At 34.7% G+C, this 14699-nt stretch overlaps 1 protein-coding gene across 3 annotated transcripts; it reads right to left on the minus strand.

The window, feature by feature from the left end:
• Nucleotides 1-317: 317 nt before the first annotated feature.
• Nucleotides 318-13390, minus strand: LOC121984116 (vesicle transport v-SNARE 11-like). Of its 3 annotated transcripts, none has more exons than XM_042536907.1 (6): nt 13233-13390; nt 12809-12930; nt 12657-12715; nt 12389-12577; nt 9287-9457; nt 318-710 (listed from the first exon to the last, which is right to left on the minus strand). In XM_042536907.1, exons 2-6 carry the CDS (start codon nt 12900-12902, stop codon nt 558-560), a joined length of 666 nt encoding a protein of 221 aa, XP_042392841.1. In that variant the 5' UTR covers nt 12903-12930; nt 13233-13390; the 3' UTR covers nt 318-557. The 3 variants fall into 3 exon arrangements, with proteins under 3 accessions (XP_042392841.1, XP_042392842.1, XP_042392843.1); XM_042536908.1 differs by having other exon boundaries at nt 12809-12936; nt 13233-13386; XM_042536909.1 differs by having other exon boundaries at nt 12809-13022; nt 13233-13370.
• Nucleotides 13391-14699: the final 1309 nt, after the last annotated feature.

The raw sequence follows: 14699 nt of genomic DNA on the forward strand, positions 1-14699 counted from the left end.
TCTCACTGTGTGCCCATCTAGTGGTCACGGATTCGATTGTCGAAAGCAGTTTTAAAGTCACCAATTAATTAGATTGTAATGGTCAATGAACTAGTTAGTTTCATCTTTTTTTTCCATAAAAAATGATAATGGAAATCAATCAAGTTTATTCAGCTACTAAAATTTCATTAAATATTAAATGCAGTTTTTCATTAAACTTTGTAGAATTAACTATTCCTTTTGCAACCAATTCACAATCCCACGAGAACCAAAATAACTTTATTTTTATAATAAAATATAGAAATACCCATTTAGTGAAAGCAATTTGCAAGGTGCAATAATTCGAACAAGAACCCTTTTTATTTTATTGGCAAATTTGCCACATCTACATCGCACACGCCTCTTATTAAATTGAGACTATAACACGAGAAAGCATGTACTAGTTCAGGCAATACAGTAGAGAATCAAGTAATGATAAAAATCACAAACATTAGATCCGTACCAGACGACACACTACCAATTCTCACATAAGTTTGGCAAGTGCACTGACGAAAAAGGATTAGCTAGATACCTGGGATTCAATGAACAAGCTTAAAATACAATATTATCAGAATGGCGAAGACCAAAGCTGCAATGATTCCGCCGATTATCCACTTGTTCCTGTCCATCCTCCTAGACATGGACGTGAGGATTTTTCTGCTCTTCCCGATGTTATCGTCGACGCCATGTAGCTACATACAATCAAAGCCAAATGTGATTGGTGAAAAAGTTTGCCCATTTGGGCGGAAGCTTTGCTCTTGACAATATTGACTGGAAATTTTGACCAATTTTAGATCCAAAATTTTCTTTAAAAAATACATAATTAAAATTTTATTTTATAGACAATAAATTTTAAATAAAACTTTCTGTATCTCCTTCCTTCTGTCCAAGGATGATAAACTATGGACAGCTTTCCCTATCCATTTCCACCAACCTTTGTTACTAGCTAATTCCCTTCCCTGTAAAAAACTGATCCTTAGTTTTCTCAGCTACATCCCCATCTTCACTTCATTGAGTCTCGTGAGTATTGGAGACGAACACAATGAATATTTTTTTGTTATTATATATCATACATTCTTCAACTTGATCAATGTGAGTGAATTAGTTCGGTGATTCTAATGATAGTTTTCTATCAGTTGAGTACTTCTTGTCATGTGCCAATACAAGGTAATGAACCTAGCCTCTACTGCAGTTCAGCATAAAGTGTACATAGACTTAAGATCAAGTCGCGTCTGATTATCCTCACGTCAGTTTGTGCTAGAAGGTTCATGTAAATCCACCAAAATGAACAAAGGTTTTAAAAAGGCATGTAGAGGTGAAACAAGCGAAATTGGGAACCTAATTCTGTGAAGTAAAACAATAAGTGGTCATTATATTTAGCAATCGATACAGTTTATAAAGTGAATAACTGATCAATTGACTGTACAGAAGAGAGGGGAGGCAATAAAATATATAACTAAATATATATTACATAGCAATACTTGTGACTACATGATGAACAATTAACAAAAACAAAAAATCTCTCTACAAGATTATCAATCAATTAAATATACTTGCAAAATATAATAATATTTATGTGAAGTGTTCAATTAAATAAAATTATATATATTCTCCATTTTCTTGATAAATTCAGTCATATTTCCCTAATGTTCTTTTGTTATTGCTTATTTTTTTAAAAAAAAAATATTTAGCTCATTCTAATTAAGCCAATCATACATGACAAATAAGATTGTTGATTGATTTTTAAGATTGGCTGATACTAATACCAATTATAATTTCGCAAACTATGTGCAGAACTAGATGTCAGAAAGCTCTAGTAGTACTTTAGTAATGACTTGCTCGTGTTCCACTAGGTTTATATAATTAAGGGGGCCTACTCATTCTGCACATTGTTAGTGATTTCAGAAAGGGTATCTAGTTGCAGTAGTAATTTTTTTAACAGAAAAAAATCATAATTTTACTCCCCTGGCCTAGTAAGTAGTGGTTCAGCATGAACTGAAGAATTTCATAATTTGTATCCTAAGTCTAATTGAGGCAGTAATCTCAAAAATGAAATGGTTGCTAAACATGAAAATGAATAGGCTTAGACAAAGATGTTGGCTGAAATGCAGCATCGACTTGCAAGGATATGTTCAATATGTTAGTCAGATTTTTTTTACCGTTTCTTTTTTTGATGAAAATGAATGCATCAGCTTTTCATATCCAATAATCCACAAGTCTCATAAGTGCAACAGAATTTTTGTTATCAGAACTTTGAATCTGATAAAAACTACTGAAGACAATGTATGTAATATGAACATAATGATGCATAAACAACATAATGGATTTTATCCCTTTTGCAATAAAATAAAACTTGAGCAGAGCTAACTCAGATTTTGATTTATAAGTAAATTCCTCGTCTGTTTAAAATTGCATTATGTAAATGCACACACATAAAAAAAAAATCATACTTGTAATTGGGCCAGATCAAAAATAACCAACTCACTTAAACCCGAGACAATTAACTTGGTGAAAAATGAATCATGCCAGATTGGGATAGGTTGTACGAGCACCCATGATGTATACTGTCTTTGTTTAGCAATTCTAAATGTATAAAAATCAATTCCAGTCCTAGACTAAGCACATTATCTATTTAATATGGATCTTGAAAAAGTATAACATTCTAAATGCTAAAAGAACCAATGCACCCATACGATGCATGAAAATTATTTTAGTATTTAGAAGATATTATTATATTTCTGATAATTTGTTGCTCAAAAGTTTTGATTCAATCAAGTTTATAATTGTTATAAGCGTAAACAAGTGGAAAGAAGTGGAAATCGATTACAAGATCGAAATTTTGATCTCGGAAAGCTTTGAAATGTACCAAAGGATGCTGAGTGTCAATATCATATGATACCATAACTATTGTTGTGACCAGAGACCAAAACTCAGGTACAGAATGACGTACATTGATTAATTGTGTTCATAAAATGCATAAAATATGCATTAACAAGATATATTGTAATCTCCTATAAAACAAAATGCATATAAAGGCCAAAACATAACAAACACAACATGATTGGACTGTTAATTAATTTGATTCCAACTCGTGTTTTACTGTATACATTAAGCGCTGAATAGAGGTAAGTTTGCATGTAATCTGACATAACATTAGAAACCTTCAAGGCATATCCATATGCAGGGTCGGTTATAAACATATTTGAAATCATGGTTTAAAATTTTGTTTGCCACCGGGTGAAATTTACCGTACCGCCCAAATTGATATCAACACCGGCATCTCTTGCCACCGCGGTCCCGCCGCGACCTTTATGATTCCGCGGTCCTATGGCAAATTCTGCGGGGTTGTGGAGGCCGCCACGAGCCCACAGTGGCTGTAATGATCTTGTCGCGTGTGATGACCGCGGTCACGTCGCTGCAGCCACCGTGAGCCATGACAGGACGCTCGCGCCCGCAGGCGCGCAATTGGGACTTCTAAATATTAACTTAGGTTAATATTAAAACTAAAGGGTAATAATTTCAATCAACTCTCATCTATAAATATATAATTTAAAGAAGCTTTATCAAATCCTAATAAATAATTTAATATATGTATATATTATTTATTTTTCATGTCAAAAATATATAATAAATTATTTGTTTATTTATTTATCATATAAAACAGTTCTGATCTCATATTTTAAAAAAAAAAATCTTTTTCTATTTAAAATTTTTAATATTTAAATTAAATTTTTTATTTTAATTAATATATTTATATTTAAAAAATAACGAAAACATATTGCCACAACATGAAACAGTACCGAAACCATATCATTCCAATCCAAAATCGAAACCTCGGCACGGTTCGAGATTTTAAACCATGTTTGAAATAATGGTTCAATGTAGAACTATATGCTGGAATCTTATGTAGCATATGGATTATAATGCCAATTAATGTACATGGGCAATATAAGAAGTGGCATATGCGGGAAAAAAAAAACATATTCTGTGGCACATGCATTATAATGCCAATAATTATTAAAAACATTCCAATTAATTGTATTGATAAAATTGTATAAAATATGAGTGAAAAAAATATATGTTGCATATAGTAAATGGCATAAAACAAACTGTGTATAATACAAGTTGTTGGAATAAAGAGTTTTTTTATTCATGCATATTTCAAGAGAATTACATATGCTTATATAGCAACACAACCCTAAGCATCAACTTATTAACAAAAGATAAAAAGACTTATCTACCCTTGCATCAACTTATTCTCACAACACTCCCCCTCAAGTTGAACATATATATCAAACATGTTTAACTTGCTAAGAGAAGAGTCAAAAACAACTTGGGGTATAGCTTTTGTAAACATATCAGCAAGTTGATCCTCAGACTTAACATAAGGCAGACATAGCTCTCCAGAATCAAGTCTCTCCCGAATAAAGTGACGATCAATCTCAATGTGTTTAGTCCGGTCATGTTGTACTGGATTATTTGCAATATTGATTGCTGCCTTGTTGTCGCAATACAACCTGAGAGGTAATTCAACCTTTAATCCTATGTCTGTCAACAGAAAACTCAACCACAACATCTCTGCAAGACCATGTGCCATGGCTCGATATTCAGCTTCAGCACTGGACCGTGCACAAACATTTTGTTTCTTACTCCTCCAAGTTACCAAGTTTCCTCCCAAAAAAATGCAATAGCCAGAAGTGGACCTTCTATCATCTCGAGAACCAGCCCAGTTTGCATCAAAATAGCATTCCACCTTCAGATCATCACCTCCTTTAAACAGCAAGCCTTTTCCAGGACATGATTTCAAGTACCTTAGAATCCTGTCAACAGCCTTCATGTGGATAGTTTTAGGAGCATGCATGTACTGGCTTACTACACTAACAACATAGGTGATGTCAGGCCTAGTCATAGATAAATAGAGTAATTTTCCAACCAGCCTTTGATACGTTCCCTTTTCCAGACTTGTAAGATCTTCCCCACTAGAACTAGTAAGATCATGATTTACTTCTATAGGAGTAGACGCTGGCCGAGAACCCCGCTTCCCTGTCTCCTTGAGTAAGTCCAACACATATTTTCTCTGACATACATAGATTCCTTTCTTTGATTGAGCGACTTCAATACCCAGGAAGTAATTCAATGATCCAAGGTCTTTAATTTCAAATTCTGATGTTAACTTGGACTTAAGAGCCTGGATTTCTACCTCATCATCCCCTGTAACTATCATATCATCAACATAAACCAAAAGAATGGTAGTGTTGTCCTTTTTCCTTTTTATAAAGAGTGTATGATCAGCATTCCCTTGTTTAAAACCAAACAATATCATGACTTTGCAAAACCTATCAAACCATGCTCTGGGAGATTGTTTAAGCCCATACAAAGCTTTTCTTAGCTTGCAAACCTTTCCTTTTGTTTCAATTCCAGGCGGTGGCAACATGTATACTTCTTCATAAAGGTCACCATTCAAGAAGGCATTTTTAACATCTAACTGAAATAGAGGCCAATCATATTGAGCAGAAAGAATTACCCTGACCAAGTTCAGCTTTGCAACTGGTGCGAAAGTTTCCAAGTAATCTACCCCATATGTTTGGGTGAATCCCTTGGCAACAAGTCTGGCTTTATATCTAATCACTTCACCCTCTGAGTTATACTTGATAGCATAGACCCATTTAGAACCAACCAAGTTCTTCCCCTTTGGGGGATCGACTAATTCCCAAGTACTATTTCTATTAAGAGCCTTCATTTCTTCATTCATTGCTTCCTGCCACATTGAATCCTTTACAGCTTCATAATAGGAAGAAGGTATAGCATGGTTTGATAATTGTGAAACAAATGCATGATATGAAGGAGACAAACGAGAATATGAAACATGGTTGGAGATAGGATGTTGAGTACATGACCTGACACCTTTTCTAACAGCAACCGGAAGGTTCAACTCGTTCATATTTAGAGGTGCGATTGGCTCAACTGATGAGGATAACTGCTTCACAGGATCAGGAGCCAGAGCATCCGATTCAACTAGCCGATCAATAGTAGGTTCTTGCTTGTGTCTTCGTCGTTTATACGTAATAATATCTGGTGAAGACTGTGCTCCAGTGATGGAGCATCTTTTCCCAGTGATGGGGCATCTTTTCTATTTTCTATGACATTCAGTGGAATAGGAGAAGAAACCACTTGAGGAACTTGAGGAACGACCACTTGAGGCACAAAGGAAGAGGTAATATTCTCCCAACGAGGATGAGACTGAGGAGAATAATAAGACTCAGACTCAAAGAAAGTAACATCAATAAAAGAAAGAAAATATCGATAACCATCCAAAGAAGTCACAGGAGAGGGCCCCCACACATCCGAATGAACAAGATCAAATGGAGACAAACTCTTCTTTAAAGACTCAGAAAAATGTGTTCTACAATGTTTGGATAACTGACAGATTTCGGAATGACTGAAGAGAAACAGAAAGGAACAGACTAGGAAATAAAATTTTCAAAGACTGAAAAGCCAAATGTCCCAACCGAGAATGTCATAAAAGAATTTCTTGATGCTTAGTTCCCAAACACTTGGCTGCAGATTTCAGAGCAGATGTTGTTTCAAGCTGATAATAATAAAGACCCCCTACTTCACGGCCAGTCCCAATCGTCTGCTTGGTCTCGAGATCCTGGAAGACACAATGATCAGGGAAAAAGGTTACGGAGCACTGTAGTTGTTTAGTAATGCTACTAACAGAAAGTAAATTAATAGAGACGGAAGAAACGTGAAGTGCAGAGGATAGGAAAAAATGATCTGTAAGTTTTATGGAACCTTTGCCAGCAACAGTGGCTTTGGTTCCATCTGCAATGATCACTTTCTCCTGCCCAGAGGATAAAGAATAAGAAATAAAGGAGTTAGCAGCATTTGTCATGTGATCCGTAGCTCCTGAATCAATGACCCAGGGGCTGTAAAAACTGGGACCAGTAACACTTAATCTCAGGCCACGGATACCTGTGTGCACTTGAAATGGAGTAGAGTCTGCAGGAGTAGAGGCCGAAGATGAAGCCTGAAGCCGAGAGAGAAGATGCTGGAGGTTAACAATATCAGTAGAAGACAATCCCGTGATAGAGGACACAGAGGAACCAATAGTCTCTTCACTTTCTAACTTTTGGATAGCAATATTACTACTATTAGGAGCCTTCTTAGCATTGTGCTTAAATTTTTCAGGTTTCTTTTCTGGATATTTTTCCCAACAGAAATCTGAATCATGATTAGTTCTCTTGCAGTGCCGACAAAATCTGTCCCCTTGTCTTTTAGTTCCCCCAGGCCGAAACTTGTTTGCAGAACCAATAAAGACAGAGGTCTCCTCAATCGGAGGACCTCCAGTGGAAATCCCCTTGTTGTTCATGGTCCTTTTTCTACCTTCTTCACTTAGAATTTTGTAGTAAACCTGTTCTCGAGAAGAAGTAGGATCAAGACCAAGAATTTGCCCTTTTAAACTCTCAAACTCTGCAGTAAGTCCATCTAAAAATTTAATAATTCTGTCTTTTTCCAGAAGCTTTAAATATCTCTGATGATCATCAGTGGAACTCCAATTTTCCATCCGGTAGTAGTCAAACTCATCCCACAGTCCCTTTAGAGTAGCAAAATAGTTGGTGACTGACATAGAACCTTGTTCAAGTTTGAAAATTTGACTGCTGATCTGATAAGTACGCAGCATATCATGTCGACGTCCATACATCTGCTCCAGTGTCTTCCACATGTCGTACGCTGTTTTGTTATGAAGAATGATTTGTTTGATGCCAGAATTAACAGAGTTAAGCATCCAAGTCATTAATTGAATATTGTCACGCCGCCAAGTGCGAAAGCTAGGATCCTTTTCATCTGGTTTCACTTTAGTGCCATGAAGAATATCAAGTTTATCATGGCCTTCGACATAAAGTTCAACAGCAACTGCCCAAGATGCATAATTTGTCTCAGACAATTTTTCTGATACTATCTGAAGACCGGACCCTCCAGTGCCTGCCATTGTGAAAACCGGTTGTACCTGTCATGAAGAAGACATAGGGTTCGCAGAAATCCCCGAGGTTTCGCTAGTGTTGTCCGCCATTAAAATTTTTCTGGAAGGGGCGGTGGCGCAGTAGACTGGGCTGAAGAAAAAGAATTCGAGAGAAGGGTGAAGTGCAGGAATTCACAGCAATTTGAAGGAGCTGCTGCTCTCCGGTGACCAGCAGATCACTGCAGCTTTGCCGGTGAAGTTGGGGCGGTGGCAACCTTGTGGGCACCTTCGGGAAGGAGATCTGCACGTGGCAGAGAGAAGGGAAGAAAGCTTGATCGGCGCCAGGAGATCGCGATGAAGAAAGGAAGAGGAAGCTTGGTCGGCGCTAGGGCAAAGAGGAAGAAGATGCGCCGACGGCTAGGGTTAGGGATCGGAACTTTGCTCTGATACCATGTTGGAATAAAGAGTTTTTTTATTCATGCATATTTCAGGAGAATTACATATGCTTATATAGCCACACAACCCTAAGCATCAACTTATTAACAAAAGATAAAAAGACTTATCTACCCTTGCATCAACTTATTCTCACAACACAAGTGAATAGGGGACAGAATTCTTCTAAAATCAATAGCAAGCTCACAACACGATAGGACTCTACTTTGATTCTAATTCGTCTTTACTATATATACAGCCTATATATTAGCCACTGAATAAGGGTCAGTTTTGGATGTAGTGCAACAGCATATTAGAAAACTTCAAAGCATACGCACATGCAGAGCCATAAAACATAATTGAAACAATATGTACAAAGCAAGACAATATGCTGGAAGCTTTAGTAGTACTACAAATGCTTATTCATTTCACTAATTGATAGGGTTTAGAAAGGGTGACATTAAGTTCTAAAAGCAGAATTTTTGTCAATAATAAATGCTTTGTATTTTGAATGAATAACATTAAGTTCAGCATGCATTGAAGAATTCTAAATCGAGCCAAAAGCTAATTTAGCAATTATCTAATAGGACATAGTTGTTTTTTACAAAAAAAAAAATAAGCATCCTTAAATGGAGATGGTAGCTGAGAAGCACAATGAATTTGACCTGAAAAATTAAATATAATTTTGCAAGAATAACTTCAGGTAATATATATATATACAAGGATGTAGTAATGGTTGATTTTGAATGAATTTACGATGTTGGCAGCAATAAGCATTAAATTTGTTGAATAGCCTGACTATTGGTGGCTAATTATTACATACAAAGACAAACAAAGTTAACATAAAGAAAGATAATTATTATAGAAACATACCGTGCCATGTGCATGTAAGAGAGACTGTCGTTGTTGATGTAAGTCTTGAAGAATTGAAACACCAAGCTCTTCTGTCTCCAACATTGTCCTTCTACTCTCCTTTACTCTATCAGTAGAATGATTGAGTCTCTCTGTTGACACCAATAGCCTTCCCCTTTGATCAGCAGAAGCCTGTAGTGTAACAGAAAAGATGGCAGAGGTATAAACATCCATATATCGTTGCACTCCGACAACCCATAAGCATAGCAATCCAGAAAAAAATATACTAGTACGCATGTTTGTCAATCTACAATCTAGGACATAAAACTATGTTTCATGCAGAAATCCTACTCTGATATGTATTTAAGTGATTTAAATATAGTAAGCATTTTCAAAATTCCCAAGAATCAGTGCAACTTTTTGTAAAAATAATAAATATATCATGTATGCATGTAAGAGTCATTAAATTTTGTGATATCAAACCTGCACATAGCTGTCAAATTCAATTTAACACACTCCAACAAATTATGTTTCACGTTCACATTTTCCTTGTATGTTGACTGCCATAGCTCAGTGCTTCTAACAAAAAAAAAAAAAAAATCTGTTTCTATTTCAATGTTTCTAAACCAACACAATAGCTCAAAAAATATGATCTTGTATACCTCTCCCCTCCTTTTGCCTAATGTCCCTACCCTGCCCCATTGTCCCTAAAAGAATGTCGAACCAGATACAAATCGGCTGAGTTAGAACAAAACTGGCAAGTGTCAGCCCAATTTTGGTCAATATCTCAAATATCTGTCTGAAAGATGCCAGAGTGATGAAAAAAACAGCCATTAATAACTGGTATATCAATTGAAATCGGTAGAAATGTGTAAGAACAGAAAGAGATTTACCGAAGTTGTTCAAAAATTGGTAGGGGTTGAAGGAGAACCTAGTCTTGAGAAGATCTGTGGATTGTCAAAGCTTTCAGCGACTACAATATGGTTCGATTTGGGTGAAAGAGGAAATTCATGGATTTATGATGTAGTTCATCTATGAAAGGAGAAGCATCGTGGTTTATGCTTGAAGAACTTCTCCATCGTGGTTTATGCTTGAAGAACTTGAAGCATGAAGGTAAGGAATGAATTGAGTGATATTATAATAGTATGTAATCTGGTAAAAATTCCAAGTGTAATATATTATAAAGTTAAAATTTTAAAAACTAATGAAGTGTAACATACTACACAAGGTAAGTTTGACATGCTGAATCATATGCTATTACTAAATCAATAATTAAATAATATAATATCTAATAATTACAAATACTTATATCATTACTTACTAATAATGTTCAGTTATATTCTAAATAATGGTATCATCCCAAATATTAACATTAGAATATTGTAAATAACTGTTAAATTAATTAACATATTTACTTACTTAATACTAAAATAATAAACTCATTACTTTCAAATTATTAAAATATAAAACTAATACACATTATTTACTTTACATATACTTTTAAATTTTTACCAATTTAAAAAAAAATCTTATACATTTTGATTCAACCAACACTACCAATCCAATGCGACCACTACCCAAGTTTTTAGAATGACTATTACCCACAATCACAACCCTGCCTAGCATGCTCACACATATTTCACCATTAACCCTATTTCCAACCGTCAAAATGTTAATTAGTTTTTTAAAAAAATTGAGCCTTGTAAAGATAAAGGACTCATTCTTAGAACATAAAGACATGAAATAATCATGAAAAACCATAAAATATCTCAAGGCCGTAGATAATTCCATCTTGGAATAAACCATATTTGCCAAACATGTGAATCAAGTATTGCTAAGGCCAGCCCATTCAGCACAATTTTCTAGTTGACCACTTGAGATCCAGTGTTCCATTCTTTTTGCAGGCAAGAGAATAACAGTTGGTGGGTGTGAGTGCTGCTCGAGGGAAAGAAAGAGTCTTTAGGAGGAGGGGGTGGGGGTGAGGAGGGAAGGAGAGAGGAATAAAGGATCGAGAAGGAAGGAGAAGAAGAAAAAAAAAGGAGCAATAAAGAAGTGGCCATGAATTGTAAAAATAAAGAGATTAGGTCTTCAAATTCTAATCTTCAAGCATAAGCTACTTCTCATTGCCTAGGTCTTGAAACTATGATCTCATTTTCCTAGCAAGACCCACTTCTCATTCACTTCTCTTTTTATTTTTATTACCAGTTGACCTAATCTTTTCCCTTCTCTGTATGGTATAATTTATTGGGAATCAGATCCTAATACATATGATATATGAAAAATGGCTCCAATATCTGGTAATTAAATCTCATTGCAATTGTGATCAATAATTGTCAAAGTTTGATGTTAATAGTTTTCTGAAGATTCAACAAACATGGTTACAATCTATATATATATATATATATATATATAATTTAATTGTGCTTGATCAAATTGTTATGTTATTTCTTGCAGGTTTTCCTTATAGTTTGACAACAGTTGTTCACATGCTATCTTGTACAGCTTCACATTATATAATAATCAAAAATCAAGAGAAAGGTATATTATGGAGAGTTGACTGAACAGTTTGGAAAGGGATGAGAGGCTTTACAATGACGCAACTGAAAATTAAAATCATATTATGCACTGGAAGCATAGTTGAGAGTGCAAAGCATGCTAAAGTAGAAATAGAAATATATATAATATGTATGTTGTATTGCCACATTGGAATAATAAGCCCAGCACTCATCTACTCAATGCAAGCCGATAAACTAAATAAAAAAAGGCTATTGTCTTATTCGATTCATACTCTTCAATGTATGACATAATTAACTCACTGATTTAGAGAGAACATGCAACATCACTCATTTGACATTGGAGTAAACATTGCGTACAAAATGTTAAAGGTCAAGCAAACGGTACGTACTAGTCCAAGTATAAAATTGGTATGCATTGGACCAAATTTGAACCTTGTTTTCAACTCCAAAAGTAGCAGATCAACAAAAAAAGGTAGTAGAAACTTATTTTCCCCTTTTTCTCTATTTTAGTGTTCTGAATATAACTAAGAAGCAAGGACAATGATGTATAAATCTTGAGTTTTATGAAGATGTGAAAAGCATTGTAGAAATTAATGATTTTACTTACAGCTAATGTGTCAGCCATCCCTGATTCCAGCAACTCTTCTCTTGCAGCCTGGTTAGGATTAGGATTCGTAATTCTTTTAAGTTCACTCTTTAAATTGTTAAGGTCAGATTTATATTCCCTAAGCTTGGCTAGCAGTCCTGCTTTTATGCTTGGCTGCAAGCTCCTAGCTTCAAGATCCATCTTCCGAATCTAAATCGACCAAACAATCAAGGTTTCAGTACATAATTTCAATGAAAATCAACTAAGCAGAGATGATCAAACAGCATACGAGATTCTCAGCATCATCTATTCCAGATTTGATTTCTGAGGCTTTCTGCTTCTTTATCTCTGCCAATAGGATCGAATACTTAATAAATACCTATTCACGGGGTTGAGGCAACAACAAAAAATATAATAAAAAGACGAGAGAAAGAATTGCACCTCCATCGAGTTGTAAAGCTGACGTGCACTTCCGGGAGAGAGCCGCAGAGATCTCACAGTACTGGCGCTCATAGCCATCGAATACCTCACTCATCGTGATCGCTAGCTACAGATCCCAGAATCTGGAACTTCGTAGAAGCGAAAACCAAATTAGCACATATGTATCAAATGATCTGCCAATTGGAGAACCAATCGATCCCCGAATCCACTAACCCTGGGAAGAGTAAATCTTCGCACAATAACCCCAATTGACGAAGATAAACAAAACAAATGAAATCTGGCAAAACAAGACAACAAAGGCCTATCGCAACAGACACTATTGCGATCGAAAAGTCGACAGGTGGGATCGCAGACGAAAGCATGGCGAAAAAACCGCAATCCTTCACGAGAATCGAGACAGAGAAAGAGGATCGTTGAAACTTACATCGGAGAGGAGATCGAGACGAGCGCGATGGAATCAAACCCCGACAACGAAATCTATAGGCCGCAGCAAAAGGGGGCAAAGTAGTCGCGGGTTGAATGGCTTCGATTGCTCTCGTATAATCTCTAGAATGAACCTCGATACTTTACCCATCGAGTTTTTTATTCTTTAGAAAATATGCCAAAAATCTCATTTCGTAATAAATTAACGGGTTTAATCCTTGAATACACCACTAAGAAATTTAATGCGTACAATTTATCCCGTAAAATACTTTATCGCTGACAAAATCTTAATTTTATTACTTTTAAGTATTTTTAAGTTAAAATGCAAATGATTCAACAAAATGATTTTTTTTCGATTATATTTTATTTGAATATAAATACGACGATATTTTTCAAATGAAAAATTACTTGCTATTTAAGTAATATATAGGAGATTTAGGAGTAAGTAAAAATATTAAAAATTAAGTATATTATATCAAAATATAACGGGATTATATTATCCTGAATTTTTCAATTGAGATATTGATATACAGCAAATGTATCGATATTAAAATTTAATATAAACAATATAAAATTTATATTATCTTAAAATTTGAATACGATATTAATATGATATTTGAATACGATTCATTCCTTTTTAATTCATTCCACTGTAAAGAAAAATTAAATGCAAGCTCCATTCCGGACAAAGATATGTAGTGGCTTAATGTTAGAGAATATGAAAAAGTGTGTTCCAGTGTCAGCTCCCCAAATCGGGGTAGATCCAGAAAGGATCTAACTGAATATGAAGAAAAATTTAAAGTTGAAATTTGGCTTGAATTAATTATATTCGAGTTCGAGTTTGATTCAAAATATGAAAAATTTAAAAATTTTTATTTGGATTCGGCTTGAATCAGAGCTCAGGTTCGAGTTTGACTCGAAAAATTTAATCATGTTCGTGAGCTATTTGAACTATTGCTAAAAATAAATATTCGAAAGATCAAAATTTATTTATTTAATATATAATTATATTATATTAATAAAATATTAAAATTTATGAACGATTTATGAATTATCGAACTAAATAATTTAGACTCATATTCGATTAAAAATAAAATTTAAATATGTTTAAATTCGATTTGAATTCAATAAGTTCAATCTAAAAAACAAAAGAACTCACGAGCCGATTTAAATCATTTACACCCTAGGCGAGATACAAGAGCCCAGCTGATGTTGTACGTTGCAATTGTAGCTCCTATACATCATTCAGATTTAAATTTCCAACGACTCGTGTGCTTTCAACCCCTCAATATATCAAATATATAAGTATAGATATATAATCGCTAGATATACAAAATATATATATAAAAAATATTATATGACTAATTAATGTCTAAGTACGTGGCAAAAGTTATTTCGCTCAATCCGTTTTTAGATTAATATGAAAAAGTTAAATCACATATGAGCATTAAATATTAGTATAAGTGGC

Source organism: Zingiber officinale, chromosome 5B (assembly GCF_018446385.1).
Source record: "Zingiber officinale cultivar Zhangliang chromosome 5B, Zo_v1.1, whole genome shotgun sequence".
NCBI classification, from domain to species: Eukaryota; Viridiplantae; Streptophyta; class Magnoliopsida; order Zingiberales; family Zingiberaceae; genus Zingiber; species Zingiber officinale.